The following is a 26318-nucleotide window of genomic DNA, read 5'->3' as shown; positions in this document are numbered from 1 at the left end:
TGGTTCAGATCACTCAAACAACATATGGAAATGGAGGCGCCCTTATATGGGCAGTAATGTCAACTAGTGGAGAAGTGTGGTACTGCGCCCAAACTAAATCTCACTGAAAGCTAATTTTTTGAGATATCAACCTAAAATTTGAAACACAACTTGTTCAGATTTTTGGCTTTGATTTTTTTTTTTTCATTTTTAGAGTCCACCAAGTTTTGAAAATATATATTTTACATAAAATATGAATAATTAAATTTTTAACATTGTACATTTTCATAAACTCAAACTTCTATAACCTTTTTTTCTGTTTAATTTATTTCACTTCTACAAAAATCTGCCAAATCTTCTTTAAAACAATACCAATCTTACATCTATATTCTAAAGCATTCTTGAATTACAACCATTTAAGTTCAGAATGTGCATTTTCATGTCTATAAAAAAAGGGGGGGGGGGGCACTTAAGGGGTTAAGATACTATGTGTATGCAACTGGCCACAGATGCTATAAAATATTTGGTAACACTTTATAACACGCTATTCTATTTTACATTATTTTCTGATTCACCCTTGTGAAAAAGAAGTGTGGTTAGTCTGCACTTGTAGTGTACTTCAAATCTTAAAATTGTATATAAAAAAAAATGTACTTGCAGATAATACTTTACAGTACATACTGTACTTATGTATTGCTGGTCATGTGTAGACTTGATTATAAGTTTAACTGCAGTGTGTTATTCAATGTTCATTTAAAGTTCATATATTTTAAATGGGTAACACTTTATTTTGCAGTCGCCTTGTTTCACATTGCATGTACTTAATATAAATAACAGCCAATTATGCATAATTACAAGCAACTAACCCTAAACCTTATAGAAGTACATTTGAAGTGTCACCTTTTAATGTTCTAAACTGCAACTAAATTATTGTTGGTTTAACTTAAAATGTACTTTAATTGGAATAAAAAATTTAGTTAATACAATGAATGAGATTGGTTTAATAAATATAAACTCAAAATATGATGTTATCTGAACCACATTAATCATCTAAGTTGATTATACAAGTTGTGATAAGTCATTAAAATACTTTTTACAGTATACAAATGAGTAACTACAAATATATTTAAACATCATAAAAGTTTCAATAGAAATTACATTAAAGTTTTAGTAAATGCCATAAATGCTTCTCAGTACATTCTGTGTAATATAGAATTCATACAGCTGTAACTATACAAATATTGGAAAGATAATCTAAGTGATCATGACATTACACATAAATGTATTTAAGTACATAAGGTAAAAAAGCTCTCTAAAGTTCCGCTAATTGCATTTAATATAAATTCCCACTTCAGTTTATTGTATTTGTACATTCAGTTCACACTTAAGTCTATTCTTTTAAAGTACCTACTCTTTTTAAAAGTATGTTATTGTACTTCTTTTTCACAAGGCTAATGCAACATTTTTCATTGTAAATTGTATTATCTGCATTAATATGAGTTTGTGAGTAGACTCTTTAGTATTAATAACACTATAGTCTTGCAGGAAATATGAATGAGACAGGCACTGTATGTTCAATTCAGTTCCAAGAATAACATTTTATTTACCAAAAGATACATTTGAAACTTGTACAAGAGCGCATGTATGCATAATGTGGCATCCATTAAGTAATTCAATAAGCTTTTACTACAAAATGCAAATCTTCAAATGCTACTGTTCTGAAGTTTAGGAGACCACGGCTATACTAAGCTGTGCGCTCAAGTCCAAAATAAACGAACCAAAATGGGAACAGTCAACATACTGTCCACTTTCCAGGTGTATAATACTCCACCCTCTCAGTCAAAGACCCTGTGTCAGACCCCGAGAAACACCAAAAACTGGCTTGCGATGGTTTAGACAGAAATTGAAGGATAAAATGAATTCCGCTTAAGCAATAGAAGAAGAAAAAAATCTCATCAGTATCTCAGTTGCTTTTCCTAGAGACCAGCGAGGTTACATGGAGATCAAAACAGAGACTTGTAGGTCACTGAAGTTTCCTGCTTTCTCCTGAGAAAATGACCCTAGCAATCACATGTGTTTCCACTTGAATACATAAGATCTCAATAAAATATGAACCAAATGATCTGACCTATCTATACATTCACTCTACAGCTCATTCAACATTTTATTTTCTTCTACGGGATTTTATGAGGAACATTTGAGATGTTGATTCTTAAATGAAACAATCTCAGAGCAAAACAATTTTTATTCATGGCTGAAGAGAATAATGACATTCGTTTGGTTTCTCCCTTTTAAAATCCTTAATGCGATCCAATTTCAATGACTTTTTTTGTATTATAGTGGGAAAAAACTGCATTTCTTCTTCTTCTTTTGTCTTTTGGGGTCATCAGGAATAATCAGAAATGTGGTGTTTTTCACCGTTACATCACAAGGGTCAGAAAGAGTGTATGGTTTGAATAAAAATCACCGAGGTCCTAATTCACCCGCTCGGTTTTGTTGTGGCCTCTCCGTCTTCTAAACGTTCTTGCTCATGAATCCATTCGTCACTTGTTTTTCCTGGCCTACTACTCGGACGTCTGTGGTTTTGCCTCGCTTACTCCTGGAAATTTCAGGGCCATTAAAAATACTCATGGCAAAGACAATGTATTTCTAGGATTATCAGATATGACCTGACATTCTTAGATGATAAATTAAATGCTGGAATAGAGAAACTGTCCCACACACGTTGAGAGTAAATCCTTCGCCATCCCTGTTCATTAAATGCCAGCGTGATTTAATACCGTCTCAGTAAGTTCCTGTTATGAATGCTTAGAGCAAAAACTGGCTCAAATGCAGAGAAAGGTAGTGTCATAAATCATGCTCCATGAGGTCAGTTTAGTTCCTGTGATGTAACACTGCCCCCTGTCTGCTAAATCGAAAAACAAGTGTCCAATAGACTAGCGATTTCTTAATAGTATGTATATACCACATGTGATGCTATTGGAATTGAAAGGTTTCAAGACAACAACATGATAATTTTAATAAATAGTTTTATTTCAAGCAGATTAATATCCAACATCTATTCATATAGCTAATATAACCACTTTATTAACAGAGTTGGTTAAATGATGTAATAATAATATAATAACATGATAATAACACAAAAAGTCATGCTAAGCGTGTATAATAACAAATTTCCAAAGCATATTTTTCAGAATTTTTGTCAAAACATCTGTCAAAGGTTTGAATATGCTGAACTGAAAATGAATTGGTGACTTCTACCATACACACAGTCCAACATACAATTACATGATATATTTAACATTTTGGTCACTACATATTAAACATACTCCCGCTTGTGTTATTTCATAGATTTTATTGCTTTTTATTTTTATAAAATGTGAAAACTTGTCATAAAGAATTTTGGCGTATTACTGGATTTTAAGATGATTTCTTTAAATTAAACAGGTAATTCATACCAATTTAGTCTTAGTGGATTATGAGATATGATATGATATGATGCAATACTGTTACACACACTTCTCTACAATATTGTCTGAGACATTTTTTCACTCACTTCTACTTACATCAAATATAATTGAGAACAAACAAATAACCATCATCTTAACTTGGAATATAAATTAGTGAAAAAGTAAATGAAACTATTCTGTTACAACATAAAATAATAAAGTGATGATGTGCCACTTTGGAATAAGCTACACTACTTAAAGGATTTAAACTTAAATTAAACAATAACAACATTATTCAGTTTACAGCACTATAGCATGTTCTTGAATTAACTTATTTTACAAATGTTACACAATTCTCACAACTTAACTCAAAGTAGATCCAAAGCAAGAAAAAAAGGCATTCATACTGTATGTCTCTGCTTGCAGAGATTTCAGTCTAGGTTCTTGCAGTGACTGCACTACATCCGCCTTATTATTAGACGTGGACCTTCTTTACTGGAGATCCTGTTAATATGAAACCACCTCAAATCTTGACTAGCTCTCATCTGATGCCTTCGTACATCTGCGTCATTGAAAATAAAAATTGAGATCCTATGAACAGACGCAAGCGTTCATCTTCAAAGACTTTGAGGGATCAGTATTCCTTAAGGTATGCAAGCTTTTCCAATAACGTTAGGCTTTTTGAGTATGTGTTGCCACTTTAAGGTTTGTTAGGTCTTCTCTGGGTTGTCTGGAGCTCTTGTGGATACCTTAAAGTGTTTTATCCTTCTTCTAGATCTCTCTGGGCTCTTTAAGATTCAAATGAGTTCCTGAATAGTTGCAGCTTTTTGATTCTTTAAACTGCATTTTTAAAAGATCCTCAAGATTTGACCATCTGGTCATGCATTCTTTCCAGGATGCGGTGAATGCTGGCAAAACTAGGCCGGTCAGTGGGATGACCGCTCCAACACAAACGCATTAGGTTATACAGCTCCTGTGGGCAGTTTTCTGGACTGGCAAGAACATTTCCATCCCTTACATAGTAGATGACCTCCTCATGGGCCATGCCGTAGTAAGGCTGCATGCCATATGAGAAGATTTCCCATAATACCACACCATAAGCCCACACATCTGATTCACTGGTGTAGCGGTTGTAGAAGATAGATTCGGGTGGCATCCAGCGAATTGGGATGGCATCATTTTCACTGGCTTTGTAATAATCAGCCGCATAGATGTTGCGTGAGAGGCCAAAATCCGCAATTTTCACAACCAAATTTTCTGCTACCAAGCAATTGCGGGTAGCTAGGTCACGGTGCACAAACTTGCGCTCTGACAAGTACGCCATTCCTCCCGCCACCTGCTTGGAAATGGAGAGCTGCTCCAGGCAGCTGAGGGGTGGGTAACGCTCAGGTTCTGACACAAGACTGCTGCATGTCAAGGTATCCCGACTTAGACTGGGCTGCTGGGTTGAGGAGCGCCGTCTCAGAAATTCATTCAAGTCCCCATAGGCCATGTATTCAAACATGAGACACATGGGCTTCCCCACCGCACAGACTCCTACATGGCAGATACACAAATGACAGGTTTAGTTACACTTACAACTGTTGATACCTAACCAAAAATAAACTTCTGTTATCCTAACACTGGGTCGTGGCATTGAATCTGGTTCCGGAATGCCACAGAGGGGATTGATCCAGGGTTATACACTGGGTCAACTCTGAAATGGATGAGTCGAGCTATTTTAAGGCTTTTTCGATTGCGGTACCCTTGGGGAATGGGCATACGTGTAATAGGAAGCAGATGTGGTTCATTTTAGGAGTGTCCACAAGCAGATGCATTTTAAAAATACAAGCTTTTGAAGGCATACAATTGTGATACATTACCCAAGAGACGGACAATGTTGGGGTGATCAAACTCAGCCATGAGTGCAGCTTCTCTTTGAAAGTCATTCTGCATATCGGTTGAAGCTTCCTCTTTCAACATCTTCACTGCCACCATGGTGAATGGCTCCATCGGCGAAAGACAAGGGGCTCTAAAGGACAGCAGGCACATTGGGAACTAGTAGTTACAGTTTGCTTGCATCAAATTTAAGTAATTTTAGTTAAAATTTGCTGATCCAACCAAGGGATTTGTACCAATATGAATCTGGAACATAAACAGGGTTTCTGCAGGGTTTAGTCGGTCATAAAAAGGTCTTAAAAAGTCTTAAATTTGACTATTATGATTTACATTTATGACCTACACGAATTACGAAAAATAACTTTTATATTAGTCGATATAGATAATTATCACGATAAATGTCAAAACTTTATTTATTTCAAGTTTAAAGGCATATTTTTGCTCCTAAGTGAAAGTTGTAGAGCGTTAATTGTGGTTTTAGACTACTCTTTATTGTCAGAACATATCATGACAAACACTTGCCAAACAGGGGAACATTTCTCAAATCTAAGGTAGAACATTCAAACATTTGACATTAGGTCTTTAACAAAATATATCTTTATTGGAAAACTAATTTCTTAGTTTCTGCATGTGCTAATGGGGGTCAAGTCTTGAAACAGGTTTGTGTTGACTTTGATATCTTCATGAAATGTATGAAAAACAGTAGCCTAAATACATTATTAAATACTGTAATTGTATTCCATTAGTCCTTTATTATATTATTATTGTTGACAATATATTACAATTCAATATGTATATCCCACATGGTGCAGTTAATATTAATAGGCTAACGTAAATATCCATGGTATAGTAAATCCATGGTAAATGGGAATTTGTAGACGGAAAAGCTTCTGACTGTATCGTTGCGCACAGTGTTTCTCCTGTTCGTCAGCGCCGCTTCATCTGCCTTTAAACTGGTTTAAATCACTGAGACATTTGTGTTCTTCGCTGAATTCAAGCGCTTCTCACTGGATCTCGACCGATCAGAGTAAACGCGTCTGGTCGCGCTGCGCTGCTGTTTGGACTTTGAGCCGAGCGGATCAACGGTCCGTGTGGCGCACGGTTCAAATTATTTTCGGTGGGGGAAATGCAATGGTAGAACCAATGAATGAACGAGCATATGAATTTAAGACGTGGCTAAATGTAATTTATGACCTTGTACGGAAAATCCGGACGTTTTTATGACTTTTTATGGCCTAAAATTCTTATTATTAAATTTATGACATTTTATGACAATTTATGACTCCGCGGAAACCCTGATAAATCATTCGATTACTTTTTAAGCAGCATTAGGCCCGGATCACAACTAACGCGCTTTTCAGTTTCGAAAACGCGAGCCGCACAGCACTGCAAAAAAAATACACGATCACACCTGAAATAGCAGTTCCCTGCGGTTTTTATGTTGCTAAGCAACCACCGAGTCAGCTGTCAGTCTAATAGCGAGCGCGCGCGCAAAAAAAAACTTTAGTTTGTTGTCAAGTAAACTGTGACATTGTAAAATCGTAGAGCTCCGGGTAACCCAAAACAGCCACCACAAGTTTCTCCTCCATCATAGTCTGTGGACGTTGAAGCAACTGTAAACTTCCGTCACGACCACAACGGAAGGCCCGCCTCTCCATTCATTCGATTAGACAGTGGAAAAAAACAGTGCGCAGAACGCTCACTGCCATAGGAAAACGATAGAAAAAAGGCACCTCTCAATGCAAAAAATACGTTAGGTGTCATCCGGGCCTTACCCAGCGTTTGAAGTAATGTACTAGGCAGAGCATTACAACTGTAAAATTACTGTACAGTTGATTGTGACATGGTAACCCATACATTTAACCCATCCAACTTAGTGTACACACATTAGGAGTAGTGAGCAGTAAACAGACACACACACATTGCAAACCACGGACACACACACCCGGAGCAGTGAGCAGCCATTCACCATGCCACCCGTGGAGCGATTAGGGGTTAGGTGCCTTGCTCAAGGGCACCTCGGTCATTTCCTGACGGAATTGAGAATTGAACCCACAACCTAACCTCGCTAACCATTGGGACACAACTGCCCCTGTACAGCCAAAGCTATTTGTTTCTTTACACACATACACAAGCCTGCAGAACTGGGCAGTCAGTGTATACAATCTTTCCTGTAATGATAAACACTTGACTCTGGGCAGTAGTAGTAGGCAACCTTCACTGATCTCAAACCAAATTCCTCCCTACAAATTGTCACAAATTGTCAAACAGGTCATAACGCCTTTTAAAATGGTTTAAATGGTGATGATAAACTGTGGAAACAGAACCACAACGGCAGCAACTCAAGAACCAACTCAGAATTCCATTAAGATTACACTTCCTGTGCAGAAGGCTCCTGTGTGTTCCTGGAGAAGTAAACACTTTTCTAATGGGTGTCTATAAATAACCTCCCCAGCCGGGCTTGCTCACACGATAGTGTCTACAGGGAAGTTTCATATTGAAACACATCACATGTTTAGTGTGACCTATTCAGTATCTTATTTCAGGAGACAGCCATATGGTGTATACATTTTACCCACTGCTGTAATTCCCAGGGGTCTTTATACACCTGATATCAGGATTACACTGTGGTTTAGTCTGTATATGTCAGACCTTTGCATGCTGATTTACCGTTGGTTAATTTTTTCCTAAATCTAACTGGTGAGTCACTAAAGACTTTCTAAGAATTCAGTCATTGCTCTAAAAAAAGTGGATTAGTTTAATCATTCACACAATGTAAAAGTTAATTTTGACAAAACCATGCAAAAGAAAACCTGATCAGTATAAACACTGACAGTGCCAAACCAGGACAGACATTAGCACCACTGGTGTTACATTTGCATGTAACATTTGGTAGCTCTCACCTTGCCTGAAACACCCTACCGAAAGCCCCCTCTCCAATGTCACGGACATATTCAATGTTGTTGCGTGGATATTCGAGACTGAGGAGCTTGGAGTTGAGAAGGAGAGGCAGCCGTTGGTACATGGGGTTGGGGTGAAGTCTGTCCAGCAAGAGCTCTGAGGGGAGGGTGGTCAGAGTAGGTGTATCCAGCACCCTACTGAATACAGAAGCACAACATTTTTGTTGTGATATGTTTACTAATAATTTAGGTCATGCAACTTCCAAAGCAACATCAAGAACACTTTTGGTGAGAGTTTCCAGTAGTAGGGGTGTACTACTCTCAAGGAGGCTTCTGGAGGACCACCTTCCTGCAGAGTTGGGCTGACCAAGGTGTCCAGGATTACTTGAAAATTACAGGAAGGTGTGTCGGAGCAGATTTGGAGGTAAAATCTATATGACGGAGTTGCCAATCTTACCTCTGGAGAGCTACATTCCTGCAGATTTCAGCTCTGCACCAATACACCTGCCTGTTATTTTCAACTAAGCCTGAACACTTTGATTAGCTGTTTCAGGTGGTTTGATTAGGTCTGGAGCTAAACTTTGCAGGATGGTAGCCCACGTGTGGTAGGCCAATGGTAACCTATGTTCTAGAACAGGGGTGCCCAATCCTGCTCCAGCAAAGTTTAGCTTCAACCCTAATTAAACACACCTAAACCAGCTAAGCAATAGGCCTATCTTACTAGAAAAACTACAAACTTCCAGGCAGGTGTGTCGGGGCAAGTTGGAGCTAAACTCTGTAGGACAGTGGACCTCCTGGAGCAGATCATAGATCAGGGGTATCCAAACTCTGTCCTGGAGGGCCACTGTCCTGCAGAGTTTAGCTCCAACTTTCCTCAACACACCTGCCTGGAAGTTTGTAGAATGCCTAGTAAGACCTTGATTAGCTGGTTCAGGTGTGTTTAATTGGGGTTGGAGCTAAACTCTGCAGGACAATGGTCCTCCAGGAGCATGATTGGACACCCCTGCCTTAGATTATGGGTGCTTCTGAATCAGAAAGCTTCATCCTACGAAGGCTGCAAATCTCAGTTGCCACATCATCAAACTTTGCTGAAGGCCATCCCGATTTTAAGGATCCTTGGAAGGCAGCCTTCGTTTCGCATCCCATTCTTTTTTGAAGGACACAACGGATGTATGCTTTGCGGCCTTAAATCACCTACAATCCTTTGCACATATTCAAATTCACGAAAATAAACTGATGGAAAATGAGTCGGTACTCAGCTAGAGTTTATTATGAAATGTAAGACAAAAATGATGTTTTCGGACATGAAAGTATAGATTTTATCTTTTGTTTTGCTGTAAATTAATAATTTAACTCTAAACTGCCAATAATGTGAATGTAAACTGGGAGACCACATAGTGTTGCCATTCACTGTACTGTAATAGAAAGCCAGTTAATAAAAAGATTTGTAATACAAAGTATTATTCCAAAATTTATTATAAATAGTATTTTCGTGCGGTGACCGCGAGGTGAAAACATTTATGACGTAGCCATGCGCACTTCCTATACCGTCTCATTCTAGCGTTCAATGCTGAGGACACAAGCCTCCGAAGGACTAGACTGGAAGGACGCAGCCTCAGTAGGATGCATCCTTCTGTTTGAGAAGCACACTATACAGTATGTCTTGTTAGAGTTAGATTTATGGTCGGGATTATGATAGTTTAATAAGAAATGTTGTTTCATGACTAACAATAAATGTCGATATAATACACACCCTACTTGGTACATCTACATCGGTCCTAATGAATCAAACTTTCTGGGGTTTGAGCCTTCAACCTTTTACCAGCGCAGTTAATTGTATGAATTATATGAGTGACTATATGACTTAAATGAGATTAATCAGTCCATTATTCACCTTTTCCTCTTCTTCCACATTTTCTTTCTTCTGTGGCACATGAGGATGAGTATGGTAAAGAAGGCCGCCCCAGCAAAGCCAGCAATGACAAAGATGATAACGCTCATTGAGTAGGCCGTGGACACAGGAGGGGGTGGGTATAACTGGACTGGTTTTGGAATCGAGGGGGCAGTCTTTACGCTGGTAACTAAAGAAAAGAACAACAATGGTGATGCAGATGAGTAAACTGTCAATCTAGGATTAGCTACTCCAGTCAACAATGTATCTTATTAATTGCGTAGGTATACATATATACCTTCTCCACATTTGGGCACCAGACAGTACTCCCAGCGTACATTGGGGTTTGTGGTGTAGCACCATGGCCTGTCACTCTCTCCACCTGGGTTACGACAGTAGTTTTCTGCATTTCGCAACTCAGGAATTACATCTACAGAGAGTCTATGTTGATGGGGATCCTGAATGGGATAAAAAGACAGCGGTCAACAAACAAACTCTCAACTGTGGTCACTCACATATCATCTGCGGCTAAATTCAATATCCCCATTATCCCTGATATGTCCAGCATTCCCAGGTTAAAAACCACTGCATGCATTAAACCTTTGCACATTGTTTTGAAAAGAGACAAAATCTTCTCCATTCAAAACTTCATTTCAAAGGAAACCTCTAGATTTGTGTATTTTGACCCTCCATTGTTTTTGCTGTTAAAGCAGTGTTTCCTGTGTACGTATCGTTTGAAGGTCACTGAGCGCATGCCAACATGCAGAATTCGGATTGTTTGGGGTTAGGGTATTGTTTGAGGATAGTGATGAAAAAACAAGTTAGTATATTTGATTACAGCTACAGGAGGAAACGATATCATGTTATAATACATTTTAGTTTATTAATTTGTGCATTTCTATTCTAACCCTTTGTCCAATATTCTAAATCAAGCATGTCTCTTTACGAGCATCTCAACATATGCAAAAAAAAAATGTCTTTGTCAAATGACTGCATTATACTGTCACAGATTGGAAAGGCTGCATTACCTACAATGGTAGTCTAAAGCTATGCATAAGTAGCTACTTGGCTAACTGCTATCTAACATTATTTTCCCTACATATGTAGTCTAAGTGACGTCAGCCTTTGGTGAATAGGAGGCAGTACTAGTTATTGATTAAATATTACGAAGACAAAACATCCTTTAGAGTAACATGCATTGAATAATCTTACAAAATATGAGCCGGAACATTTCTGAGAAAAGTAAATAGAGTCAGTTTTTTTATGCTGACTTTAATACAAACATGTACCTGCTGGTCCCATCGCTGACAGGGAATGGCAGATGCTGTGACATTGTGTGTTCCTTGGTAAAATCTTCCCTTGTCATTGTAACATGTCGCTATAGATATATAAATTACAAACGGTCAAGTATATTGAAATGTGTGTTTTGATTATCAATATTGCTGTTAGACAGAAAAAAAAATTGTAGTGGAGTCTAATGGTGCGTTCACACCGGACGCGAATAGCGCGTCAGGCGCGAGTCATTTCAATGTTAAGTCAATGCAAAGACGCGTTACGCGCGTAAAACGTGTGTAACGCGTCTTTGCATTGACTTAACATTGAAATCACTCGCGCCTGACGCGCTATTCGCGTCCGGTGTGAACGCACCATAAAGGTCTGAGGCTGTTAGTAAACATTTGTATTTTCGTAATTTAAAATAATTCTACTAATTATTTTACATTAATTTCAGTGTTGTTTTTTTTAACAGAGGAATTCACATACAAGTGTAAATTAAAATAATATATTTGTATGGACTCTCAGACTTATAGACCCCACTATTTGTGAAGAGAATATAAAGTCAAACTCATACTTACATGTAACTTGATCTTTATTGATATCTGAATAAAACACAAACAAATAATGTGTTTTTCATTGAAATTCATTTTAATAATTTACCAGTTATGTTATCATGCAGGTTTCTAAAAGATATACACAACATAATACCCACTTTCCTACAATTTTTCATTACCATTCATTGCCATTTCCCACTGAATTTTGCAGCTTCATGTGTTAGACCGCAGCTTGCAAACATGGCATGGAAACTTTTAGATGGGAACATTTACTCAGCTGTCCAACATCCCCTAATGATCCTTCCTCACATGCTTTGGCTATAAAACACACTAATCTTGTCCATCTACAGGTTCGCTGTCATCACATTCCTCACAAGGCATTTCACATAAACAAACAAGAAAAAAAGTCCTCCAGCATTGTCCTGCCAAGACCCATACGTGGCGTTTTTCCACTAACACCCATTGTTTTCATGGGAGGGATGCTTTATGGACATCACTGACAATCAGCCCCAAAATATCACAGGATTTTCATAACTAAACAAAGATCGAGCCGAATGTCACCCCACAGGAAGGTGTACAGTTATATAATAGCGTGTCACTCTTACCAACGTAAGGAACTGCAGTACATGAGGATGGGTCTGTTTGCTGGCTGGGTAGAGAGGTGCATTCTGGGAGAGTGATGCTTTGTGTGAACCCTTGATGAGAACTTTCCTCAGCAGAACGCCACTCCTTATAACAGTACAGCTCTTTCACTGCGAGACAGTGCTCCCTGTGGAACAACAGCACAGTTTCTGTCTTACACGTATGCTGTACATACAGTATATATAGCATGGGTGGTGCTGTGGTTAAAACTTAGGGATAGTATTTGAAAAGTTACTGGGCCGACCACCATTGTTCCCTTAAGCATGACATTTAATGTCAGGTTGCTTCACTATTGAGAGTTATTTTGGATAAAGACTACTTACTAAATACTGATCATTTTCAGCATGTAATGCCTTTTCTGTCCATGAGGATTATTTATATATAGTATATATTACACATTTTATTTACTCAGGTTTGGAATGGAAGCCTGTTTTTTGGGGGGGGGGGGGGTTTGCCTCAGAATAAAACAAAATAAGTTATTGTGAGATAAATGTTAAAATAAGAAAAAAAAATCACAAAGTGACAGGTTAAGTCCAAATTACAAAATATTTTTTCTTTCTTTCCGGAAACTGCTTTTTAACCCTTAGGGGGATAGTTCACCCAAAAATGAAAATGTTCTCATAATGTACTCTCCCTCAGGCCATCCTAGGTGTGTATGACTTTCTTCACAATTAGAGTTATATTAAAAATATATACTGACTCTTCCCAGCCTTATAATGGGAGTGAATGGTAACTGAGATTTTGAAGCCCAAAAAAGTGCTTCCTTCTGAAGCAAAAAATATCTATATTTATAACTTTATGAACTATAATCAACGGCTTGTGGTTCAAACAGTCAGATCTGCGCAACAAACTCAAGCTCCTCCCACATATATATATATATTTTTTAAAATATAACTCCGATTGCTTGGCTGAAATAAGAAAGTCATAAACACCTAGGATGGCTTGAGGGTGAGTAAATGATGGGATCTTTTTCATTTTTGCATGAATGTTTTGATGCAACAACACCAGTATTACATTTTCGGGTCTTTCGACACGGATCTATAACATGGATGGATCACTAACTTCCGTAATAATATAAAACCATCATGATATTTTAATAACAATTACAAAAGAATAAAGTAAAGCATATTTGGTTTCCTTTTAGAACTTGGAAGGGTTCAATTGACCGTTCGCAAAGACCGGCCCCCCCTTAGTTACTGTCGCTATGCCCGACAAGCTTGGCCACTCTCACACACACACCATGTTCTCACGCAGTGAGAAATACATCGCGGAGCAGAGAGGACATTGACAACACACTGACAGACAGGACAGACCAGGTTACTTTTCGGTTACTTTTGATATTAAACATATTAAAGGGCACCTATTATGACATTTAAAATGTTCCTAATGTTGTTTAGGGAGTCCCCAACAACAGTTTTACGGGCATGCAATGTCAAAAAACACTTTTGTTTTCGTATAATATGCATTTATTTTTACCTGATTTGCTCACCGACTCCCAAATGATTCGTTCAAAGACTCATTTTTCCAAACCCCTCCTTTGCGCGACGCTAATCTGCGATTGGTCAGATGACCCAGCAGTGTTTACAGAGATAATACTTATTGTTTAACACGGAGTACAATGATGCTTTTATCAATTAAATCGTGTTATAATAATGATTATAGTCCACTGCAGTGCTTTGTAGTTTGTAGTAAAAAACTAAAAATAAGATAAAGAATGTAATGTTATGTTAGCGAGCATAGCCCAGAGTTCATATTGTAAAAGCACAATCAGTCTTTGTTTGCATTAGCCCGATGCATAAACATAACGTTTTTACACAAAAAAAAAATGCAGTTACGTTACTACGAGGTATTACTTTATTCTTTAAGACAACTCCGAAAACAACGACAAACACTTCACATATCTCAATACAATTGTCATTGAAGACCTAGAAGCTAAACGGTGCTTACTCAACAAACAAAATAATTATTAAGCATGCTACATAAAACATAAAAGCAACAATTATTAATAACACTTACAGGTTGTGATACGGAGGAGGAAGCTGATGCAAATACACTTGAAACTGAACCTTCCTTCAATATCAGCCGGCTCGCGAATCCAAGCTTGATTGCATTTAAAAAGCAATCGTCTTGAAAATGGCGCGAACAAAGCACAAGGCTCGGACTATACTTCTGTGCTATAGTTGTATATATGAATTGTAGCCACTTAGTCTTCAAATGCTCCTCCTTGGGCAGATGAAAAAAGTTGGCTTTTGAGTCGCACTTCAGAACACAGCGTCTCGTCGCCATGATATTTTCCCTGGGCTTGGAGCGCAATAAGTGGGCGTATCGTATTCAAATAACTTGACAAGTTGACCATCTAGTCAGAGAAAAAGCTTCGGTCTTCTAACGATTCATAAAAATGACTCCGAGTCGACTCTTACTTTTGAAAGACAATAACTTTATATACGGTGCACTTTCATATTTCAAACTTTGCAGGATGTTTTTGTTCACTTAGATCTATGTTACACACTATATGAAAGGTAAATTTCAAAATTCCATAATAGGTGTCCTTTAAACAAAGTCTCACCTTTCAAATTTGGTCATTTTTTAAAAGAAATTTAAACAATAAATACCGTTTTGTGGCTCTTTAATGTGTCTGTCAGATCGCTGTGTCGCCTCAGTTAAAGCTGCTCGTGAACCGATCATCTCTTCCTTCTAGTTAATTTATAGCATCAAATAAACATGAATGAACATCAGAAGGAATGTTGTTTTTACCGTGGAAAGGCGTCAGTACACTCACTTTGACCCATGTGACTGGTTTTATGGTCCAGGGTCACATATTAGCATGTACCCCACATGCACAGCAGAACAGAAGATTTTCATTACCTGCAGACAGGTTTAGGTGCTGGTCCTATTCCCGAAGGATTGCAGTCCTGGAAGGTGGCGTGGCAGAGCAGGGATCTGGCAGCAGGCCTGCAGAAGGAGCTGACCCCGTCCAGTTCCCCCCACACGCTCTGAGCCAGGTACTCCTGCGCATCCTCTGGGTTCGGGAGAGAGTAGTTGAAGAACACCAGAGCGTTGCGGCGGAGCACGTTCCGACACACGTCACCCCTGTATGTGCTGCAATAGCCAGCGTTGCCTTTGTACAGTCTGAATAAGATAAGACATCGCAATGCAATATTAAAGACAACACAACACATTGCTGCGGTGTTCTGAGTGGTTTGTATCAGGCTGCTGTGGTTGCAAAGTCTTTTTGGATGGTTGCTGTTCTTTATGCACGTTGGTGATTGATTAGTAAAAAATAAGTATTTGACCGTTCGCAAAGACCCGCCACCCTTAGTTACTGTCGCTATGCCCGACAATCTACGCTGCTCTCATGCCACACCATGTTCTCACGCAGTGAAAAATACATCACGGAGCAGAGAGGACTGACAACACACTGACAGGACAGACCATGTTAGTTTTTGGTTACTTTTGATATTAAACATATTAAACAAAGTCTCACCTTTCAAATTTGGTCTTTTTTTTTTAAAGAAATTTAAACAATAAATACCATTTTGTGGCTCTTTAATGTGTCTGTCAGATCGCTGTGTCGCCTCAGTTAAAGCCGCTCGTGAACCGATCATCTCTTCCTTCTAGTTCATTTATAGCATCAAATAAACATGAATGAACATCAGAAGGAATGTTGCTTTAACCGCGGAAAGGCGTCAGTACTCTCCGCTTCTCAAGTTCAAATCCTCCCATGTTAATCTACTAACTCTCCTGACTGCTTAGTCGGACAAAATGGCGGATGGCGAAGTATGATTGGTCAGATCACCTGTCAATCAAGCTCCCTGCGAAGGGTCAATTGAATGTGCTCTTGTAGCAATAACAATTAAAAAAACACAGTTTTCAACTAAAAACTTTCGGTTTCACTTTATTTTGATGATTCCTTTAACACATTCTGTTGACTACAAGTAACGTTGCACTTAAATGTCTACTAACGCTCATTAAAGTTTGGGTTAAAATAAGTTGACGTAGTTGGAGGATCATCACAATAAAGAGTTTAAGCAGACAGTCTACTAATACTCTAATGACTGCTAGTTGACATGTAGTTGCAAAGTTACTTATAGTCAACAGAATGTTCAAAAGGGACCATCAAAATAAAGTGTTAACAAACGTGCAACTCAACAGAGGTTTGGGGGCCTGAAAACTCAACAGTTGAAAACGGGTTTCAGAGTGCAAGTTTTTGAAAACGACACCATTATCATCTCCCAGTAAACCACACAAAAATATGCATTTGTGTAAACGATGACATCATGCGCAAGTGTACACTCTAAAAAATGCTGGGTTGTTTCAACCCAATTGTGGGTCAAATATGGACAAACCCAGCCGTTGGGTTAACTTTTTAAATTACATTTTTAACCCGACGTTTTTTTTTTTTAGAGTGTATAGTCTATAGACGAGTAGCTTTTCTCTACAAAGTGACATTGCCAACTATTGGCATCACATCAATAATACAGTGGTATTAGTCGTTTTCACAGATCCATGTGAACGGGTATCGTTTTGACAACGTTGTCGTCTATAAGCAAAAAATAAAAATGAAAAACTTTTAAAAAAAACATAAACCGTAATGAAAAACAGTAGTAAGTACTTATTTTAGGACTTTTAGTACTACTTTTTCACAAAGGAAAAAGCCAACCCAATCTCACGGCAATTCGTTTCTATTGTACGAGGTGGCTAATTCATACGAATTCATGTGACCTCACTCGTACGAATTTTGCTAAATTGTACATATTTTACGAGTTGCCCAATTCGTATGAATTTGTACGAATGACCAACGCCCAGACCCCACCCCTAAACCTACCCATCACTGGGGTTTAGACAAATTTGTACGAATTAGCCACCTCGTACTCACTCGTACGAATTCAAACGAATTGGTCATGAGATAGCGTTGAAAAAGCCACCTTGAAATATTCTAGCCCCAATACATGACTTGTCTGAATCCTTAAATATCCATGTTTTACTCATTTGAATGCACACCAGTGAAAACATCTGATGGCTTTGAAATGTAACTGCTCACCTCTCCTCAAACCACATAATCTGAGGCATTAATCATGTGTGTATGTCAAACACAACTCTCTGAGAAATAATAACAGTGATGCTTACCCTAGCAAGTTGTGTTTATGAGATATGTAGTAGGGTTTGGAAATTGCCAACGAGTAACTTTGCCCTCATCATTGACTCTTGGACTCAAGTCATATAAAGATGTTGCTTCAAGGTTTCCATACACAACTCCGTCTCATGACTATGCGCTGACTCATGTACACACTGCGCAATTGACAAGAATAAAGTGCAGTTCTTACAATTAGTTAATTCTGTTTAACTTCGCTCTAATTGCATCCAGATGCTGAATCTGAATCGTTTGGAAAATAGCTTGGTTTATTTAAGTTCATGTGTAACTTAGACCATATGGCGTGTCTGGCTTTCAGAGAAGGAGTGAACTGTGTTATCCAGCACATGTGTATACGTTTGCATTTATCATTTGAAATCAACAGAGACATGATGATTCAATTTGAGTGGCTCTTTCCAGTGAAAGAACTCCAGTCAGCGTAAACGCAACTTCCGACTGACTCGAGTCACGCAGCACACTGTCCAGATCTGTCTTTCATTTGTTTTATTGCATACAGGTTTCTTATCAATTGTATTTCCATAGCTCTCCATCCAAAGATGATGTCATATTGAATGACAAGCCCAATTAACATGATTCAGTATCAACACTGAGTCTTAGTGTGGGGACTCGCACACGCACACACATAAATCACTACAATTCAAATATGAAAAAAATTACTCATATTTTACATAGAGAACATAAAGCCATTAAGATGTTTCACACATCATTTAAATCAGGGGTGTCAAACTCAGTTCCTGGAGGGCCAGAGCCCTGCAGAGTTTAGCTTCAACCCTAAAAAAAAATTAAAAACACCTGATCAGCTAATCAATTCCTTCATGCTAATTTGAAAATTGCAGGTGTGTGTGTGTTGAAGCAGGGTTGGGACTAAACTCTGTAGGGCTGTGGCCCTCCAGGAACTGAGTTTGACACCTGTGATTTAAATGAATTCGTAAGTTTTGGGGTCAGCATGATTTTTAAAATGTTTTTGAAAGAACTCTCTTCTGCTCATCAAGGCTGTATTTATTTGATTAAAACAAAACAGTAAAAACAGTAATATTGTGAAATATTATTACAATTTAAAATAACTGTTTTCTTTCTGAGTATATGTTAAAATGTAATTTATTCCTGTGATTAAAGGTAGGGTAGGTAGGATTTATATAAAAACTTTTTACCAAATTTGATTAAACTTTCTATATATATCAATGCATAATTAAAATGTAAGTACTCTGATAAAAAGAGTATAAAAATCGAGTGACTCTAGACCGTTTAATCTTCATTAAACACAGCTCATTATTTCCATTCGGGACGAATCACAGGATTGGCTTGCGCGACTGTCACTCTCCGTCGCCATGACTACCGCCGTTATTACTGGCTCTGCCCACGTGCGCGCAGTCGCGCACCCGTTTTTAGGTGGGAGTGAATGGAATTAATGAGCTGTGTTTATTGAAGATTAAATACACTAGAGTCACTCGGTTTTTTATACTCTCTATTTCAGAGTACTTGCATTTTAATTATGCATTGGTATATAAAGACAGTTTAAACAAATTTGAATAAAAGTTTTTTTTAGACAATTCTGACCTACCCTACCTTTAAAGCTGAATTTCAACATCATTACTTTAGTGTCACATGATCCTTCAGAAATCATTCTAATATTATGATTTGATACTCAAGAAACATTTCGTTATTATCAATGTTGAAAACAATTGCTTCGTATTTTGGGGAAACATCATTTATTTGTAACGTTATAACTTTCTTTTGTCACTTTTTTCAATTTAATACATCCCTAAATTAAAAAAAAACAATCTTACTTAGGCTACATCTTATCTATTTTAGTGTCCTTGTTACACATGTTACACGTACTTTAGGAAAAACTATAAAATATGCATTATACATTACATATGCAATAATTACATGCAACTATAGCCCTAACCCAAACCCTAATCCTAACCCTATGGTAAGTGCATAGTTAATTATTAATACTCATTACTTGTATAATAAACAAATAATTACACTGTAACAGAGACACCTTAAAATAAAGTGTAACCTATAATTACTGTAACTTTTGATTTTGGGGTGATATGACCTACACATGTTAACAGATTTTGTGAGATGTACCCAGGTAGGACTCATATGTGACTTTGGACCACAAAACCAGTCACATGGGTCAATTTTCTGAAATTGAGATGTATACATTCACGGAAGTTGAATAAATAATCTTTCCATTGATGTATGGTTTGTTATGATTTGACCGAGATACAACTATTTGTAAATTTGGAATCTGAGGGTGCAAAAAAATCAAAACATTGAGAAAATCGCTTTTAAAGTTGTAAAGAATGTAAAGAACATTTATGTTCGCGATTGTGCAGCATTCACTCACAAAAATACATGTTTTATATATTTACGGTATAAAATTTACTAAATATCTTCATGGAACATGATCTTTATTTAATATCCTAATGATTTTTGGGATAAAAGAAAAATCTATAATTTTGACCCATACAATGTATTGTTGGCTATTGCCACAAATATACCTGTGCAACTTATGACTGGTTTTGTGATCCAGGGTCACATATACACTCTTAAAAATAAACCTTCCAAAATAGTTTTTTTTTACAGTTATGCCACAAAATAACCATCATGGGTTTTATTGGTGAGAAGAACACTTTCGAGCATTTTTTTTCCACTATAAAGAACCTTTTGCCAAATGGATGTTAAATGTTCTTCATGGAACCATAGATGCCAATAAACAACCCTTATTTTTAAGAGTGTGTGTATTATATGCTGATGTATCACTCAATAGGATGTAAATTTCTTCTTACCTCCATTCTATGGGAAAGTTACAGGATCCAGAGACGGCCACCAGAAACAGGCCCGAGAAGAGAGAAAAGCACAAACAATATCTGTTTAATGTCCGAGAGTAACACATCCACTCTGTCAGCCGGGCCATTCTTCCGTCATGCAGTGCTTGGCTCAATGTGTGTGTGTGTGAGAGGAGGACAGAGACAGAACTTGGGGGGTCTTTCTGGACATACAGCAGGTGTGAAGTTTACCCCCCCCCCCCCCCCCCCCCCCCCCCGATTTCATGTGACAGGATTCAAGAATCTCCTCCACACAATAAACCAGTCTGACCGACGCTATCTCACGACCAATTCATATGAATTCATACTAGTGAGTACGAGGTGGCTAATTTGTACGAATTTGTGTCTAAACCCCAGTGATGGGCAGGTTTAGGGGCGGGGTCAGGGGTACGTCATTCGTACGAATTCATTGGGCAACTCGTAAAATATGTACGATTTAGCAAGAGCCGTACGAATTCGTACGAGTGAGGTTGTATACATTCATACGAATTAACCACCTCGTAAAATGTAAAAAAAAGTACGAATTGCCGTGAGATCGGATTGGTCTGACAATTTTTTTGGGAATACACACCCATAAGAAATAAAACATTAAAACGCTGGGTTGTTACAACCCAAATTTGGGTCAAATATTGACAAACCCAGCCGTTGGGTTACAATTTAAAATTAAAAATGTTAACCCAACGGGTGGGTTCGTCCATATTTGACCCAAATTTGGGTTAAAACAACCCAGCATTTTTTTTTTTAAGTGCAGGCATTATCACACATGACACATTATTATATTTAACTTTGCAGATGTTGATTGACCAATAAGAGTCAAGTATTCCGGAGAGCCATGTGATCAGGAATATCTGGTAGAAATGAACATCAGATAGACACGCTCAGTTAATTCAATCATTAATTCCATACACTCTAAAAAATGCTGGGTTGTTTCAACCCAATTTTGGGTAAAATATGGACAAACCCAAACGTTGGGTTAAAAATGTAATGTAAAAATGTAACCCAGCGGCTGGGTTTGTCCATATTTTACCCAAAATTGGGTTGAAACAACCCAGCATTTTTTAGAGTGTATAGCCTAATCGTATTGTATACACACACGGCTAAAGCGCCACTATACGGCATTGTGGCATGTTTGCGCAGGGATGCTTTTCAGGGCTTTGAGGAGGCAAACGAACAGCTATGCAAACACGAGGCGAGCTAACTGAAATCCTGGCTCCAGAAACACAGCTGCTGAAACTTAGAGAGCAGTCTCGTCATATTTACACGAAGCAGCCAGAGAAACACATGGCTGACACAGTAGGTCACAGCGGGTGAGTGTTTACCAAGCCCCGTTTCATGGGCCTTTATTAACAGAAGCATCTCAAATTGATTTTGCTAAAACATTACGACTGGTGACATTACAGCCTTACAATAATATACTGTGGCAGAAACCTGGAACAGTGACTGTGGTAGTTAGTAATGAGACGCATATCATATTGCTAAATGAAAATTGACCTTATGTATTTGGATGGTAAACTACTGTTCAAAAGTCTGTACGATTTTTTTAAGTCGTCAAGTCTCTTATAAATCAAACATACAGTAACAAAAGTAATATTGTGAAATGTTATTACAATTCAAAAAAGTTTTGTATTGTAATATAAAGTAAAATGTATTTTATTCCTGTGATCAAAGCTGAATTTTCAGCATCATTACTGCAGTCTCCAGTGTCACATGATCCATCAGAAATGATGATTTGATAATCAAGAAACATTTCTGATTATCATTTTTTTAAGAAACCATGATATATTTTGTTAGTATTCTTTGATGAATACAAAGTTTAAAAGTACAGAATTGATTTGGAATAGAAATATTCTGTAACATTATATGGTCTCTTTTGATAAATCGAATGTGTACTTGCTGATGTGTACTTGCTTAAAAGTTCACGAAACAGTTTAACGAATAGTGTACACCCATCAAAGATTACCGTAGTATTACCGTGATAAATGTTCTTCATGTCGGCATTATCAATTATAAATGCGTATGCATGCACTATTGGACTATTTGGAGATCATTTTAAATAAATGATTTCTAAAATGGACATTTGAACTATCTGAGGTCTGTTCATAACAGCTTAACATCATGACAACCTTGTTTCCATGTCCAGATAACAGGCATTTGACAGTGTCACCTCTCTATTCATGTGTTATAATAACCCATATAAGCATTTACCATAGTATCCATATTCTTGCTAAATACCATAGTTACTAAAGCAAATGTTACTGCAATACAATAGATATTTGGTATCACCACTATTTTTTTATTTTTTATTTTATTATAAATAGTCTGAAATCTTCACATGCTGTTTACAGGAAGCCCCATTTTATATAATTGTATTATTCTTTACAGTTGAGTATCAATAGTTCACTATCTCTGCTATTTTACGAGACACAATGGGACTTTTAAGGACAAAGCAGTAGACAAACTATTGAATACCGTAAGACGACTCCATCTGACCTGAAACAGTAATTTTTGCTGTAGATTTGACGGTATTGGCTCCTCCGCTGTGCTGGTTGGTAGCCTGACAGGTGTAGAGAGCTGGTTTATGAACCACTACACGCAGAACAGACAGTATGACTTCATCCACCAGCGTCTCCTCCACTGACGCTCCTGAAATCTGCAGATAACAAAACACCATCAGCAACATCCTTTACCATGACCAATGCACATGAGTCAGCCCATAGATTTGATCAAATGCCAATATGTGGAATATAAAAGACACTACCACGCAAAAAATGGTCTGGTTTTTTATTCAGCAAGGATGCATTCAATTAATCAAAAGTGATAGAAAAGGCTTTACCACGGCTACAAAGAAATATATTTAAAATAAACAGTTATTTAGAACTTTCTATTAATCCAATCATCTTTAAATAACGTTTCCACAAAAAAAAATATGAAGCAGCACAACTGATTTCAACATTGATAATAATCAGACATGTTTTGTGAGCAGCAAATCATCATATAACAAAAATCTCTGAAGGATCATGTGACTGGAGAAACTCTGCTGAAAATTCTGCTTTGATCGCTTGAATAAATTACATTTTACAATATAGTAAAATGTAAAACTGCTATTTTCAATTATAACACTATTTTTTTTTACAATATTACAGATTTTACTGTATTTTTGACCAACTAAATGCAGCCTTGGTAAGCAAAAGAGACCTCAAAATAATAATAGAATAACATCAAACTTTTGAACAGTAGATAATAGTGATAGTGACTGTAGCCACAAAATGTAGCAACTATAAATGAATACAGCTGAATTAATATACAATTCTGCTGATGTGCGATCACAGGTGTGCATATGGCTTTTAAATATGGCTTATCTAATCAACTTCTCTTTAACTAAAACATGCATGATATTATTTTTAATAGCAGAGAGATTCCAGCATGTAATTGTGGGCTATTTGTATTTGTAATTATTACAAAATAGCCACTAGTGTTCTTCACAGTATATGTGCAGAAATGCATAATAGAATAGAATAGAATAGAATAGAATAGAATAGAATAGAATAGAATAGAATAGAATAGAATAGAATAGAATAGAATAGAAACTGACGGGTCAAATGCAAGTCACATGATTATTCCAACAAATATAACAAATCCCTCTATTTATCGTTTGGATGTGTTAAGACTCCTGCTATTTTGCTAATGTGATTTGTTGAGTTTATGAGAACATTATGAGAGCCTGTAGGAATGTCAGTCTCATGCTGCGATCACGGCTCTATATTTGACGAAGTGCGCATGCAGCTGATTTTAGAAGGCACTTCATCTGGCTCAAGAAAACTAATGAGCTGAGAGTCCTGCCAGAATGACACTCAGACGGGTCATTTCAATCAACGGTCTAATAACATCTCACAGGTTTCAGAGATGCTCTGAGGGTCAGAGGTCAAAGTTCAATTATCAATCATCATCATCAGATATGACAGTCTCAAACTGTTTATCATAGCAATGTTTTATGTATAAAATGTATTTTCTAAATTATTACGTAACATTCTCAGTGAAAAGAGCACTAAAGGCAAAGTACATTTATGATAGCGATTTGATCCAAGTAATTAGTGGATTTAAAAAAATTATGGTAACACTTTAAAATACGGATCCTTCGTTAATGAATAACTACCAAATGAGTAACACAATGTTAACAATCTAGTAACTACAGTTAACTAACAAGTAACTCTGATTAACGAATTAGTAATTAATAGCACACAGATTTAAGTGGTAGTTCACTATTAACTAATCAATAACTACTATTTGTTTAATACTTCCCAGAGAACTACTGAATTTTTTACAGATTTAAGTGGTAGTTCACTAATAACTAATCAATAACTACTATTTTTCAATACTTCCCAGAGAAATAATGAAAAAAATTCACAATTCATGCAAAACTTAATAACTAATGCAGGAAAAATTACTAGCACTAGATTAACATTACTGCTAAATACTGTACACTAATTATAAATATGTAATAGCGTAGCAGACTTATGATTTGGGAAAGCTGTCAATAATTAGCCTATGCACTGCTGTCTTTTAGAGAACTATTCATAAACTAAATAATTTTTAAGAATTGTTTTTATAAATGCACTTGTCTGGAACACTTACCCTGTGGCCGATTTTCCGACATTCCTCTGGCTTTGAATAACTAGACTCATCATGGTGAGTACTGGAACATACTGAGTCATCAGCCATCCAAATACCAGTTATTTTATTATTTAACCTACTTCTCAAAAGTGTTTTTATGTATGTCTCTTTGCTCATATGTAGATATATATATATAAATATGTGTGTGTATATATAATGATTAGATGATTCTACCCTTTCGGGTTGGCTCTTCATTAGTAACTACAGCATGGAATCATGATAACTAGTAATGACTCAAGTGTTACTACATACTTCTATAGGAATTATCAATTATTTAGATCCGTATTCTAAAGTGAAGATCATGTTAACTAACTAGTAATGACTCAAGTGTTACTACATACCTCTAAAGGAATACCAAACACAAGTAATTTCAAGCGTATGATATATTGTTTGTGAACTTTTAAATACTATACTTTTAGAACATTTCTTTAGAAGTATACATTAACACTTGAGCCATTACTAGTTAGTTAACATGATCTTCACTTTAGAATACGGATCCAAATAATTAGTAGTTCCTATAGAGGTATGTAGTAACACTTGAGTCATTACTAGTTAGTTAACATGATCTTCACTTTAGAATACAGATCTAAATAATTAATAATTCCTATAGAAGTATGCATTAACACTTGAGTCATTACTAGTTATCATGATTCCATGCTGTAGTTACTAATGAAGAGCCAACCCGAAAGGGTAGAATCATCTAATCATTCACAGGATGTATACACACACACATATTTATATATATATATATCTACATATGAGCAAAGAGACATGCATAAAAACACTTTTGAGAAGTAGGTTAAATAATAAAATAACTGGTATTTGGATGGCTGATGACTCAGTATGTTCCAGTACTCACCATGATGAGTCTAGTTATTCAAAGCCAGAGGAATGTCGGAAAATCGACCACAGGGTAAGTGTTCCAGACAAGTGCATTTATAAAAACAATTCTTAAAAATTATTTAGTTTATGAATAGTTCTCTAAAAGACAGCAGGCTAATTATTGACAGCTTTCCCAAATCATAAGTCTGCTACGCTATTATATATTTATAATTAGTGTACAGTATCTAGCAGTAATGTTAATCTAGTG

The 26318-nt window shown here is 36.9% G+C and overlaps 1 protein-coding gene across 2 annotated transcripts in view; it reads right to left on the bottom strand.

Moving 5' to 3' along the window:
* Positions 1 to 2991: 2991 nt before the first annotated feature.
* The window catches only part of musk (muscle, skeletal, receptor tyrosine kinase), a 42366-nt gene continuing 19039 nt past the window's right edge, over positions 2992 to 26318 (bottom strand). The window contains exons 7-16 of one of the 2 annotated variants that reach the window (XM_079600721.1): positions 23038 to 23207; positions 15434 to 15697; positions 12532 to 12695; positions 11951 to 11974; positions 11387 to 11475; positions 10396 to 10555; positions 10101 to 10287; positions 8210 to 8404; positions 5291 to 5439; positions 2992 to 4964 (exon numbers count right to left, since the gene is read on the bottom strand). In XM_079600721.1, coding sequence (XP_079456847.1) covers positions 4288 to 4964; positions 5291 to 5439; positions 8210 to 8404; positions 10101 to 10287; positions 10396 to 10555; positions 11387 to 11475; positions 11951 to 11974; positions 12532 to 12695; positions 15434 to 15697; positions 23038 to 23207 — 2079 coding nt within the window. In that variant the 3' untranslated portion in view covers positions 2992 to 4287. Of the gene's footprint in view, positions 4965 to 5290; positions 5440 to 8209; positions 8405 to 10100; positions 10288 to 10395; positions 10556 to 11386; positions 11476 to 11950; positions 11975 to 12531; positions 12696 to 15433; positions 15698 to 20518; positions 20754 to 23037; positions 23208 to 26318 lie in introns of those variants that run through there. The other variant, XM_079600722.1, reaches the window with a different exon arrangement.

This window comes from Phoxinus phoxinus, assembly GCF_949152265.1.
Source record: "Phoxinus phoxinus genome assembly, chromosome: 23".
NCBI lineage: Eukaryota > Metazoa > Chordata > Actinopteri > Cypriniformes > Leuciscidae > Phoxinus > Phoxinus phoxinus.
The sequence above is the reverse complement of the archived record's forward strand: the minus strand, read 5'-3'. Positions and strand labels throughout refer to the sequence as shown.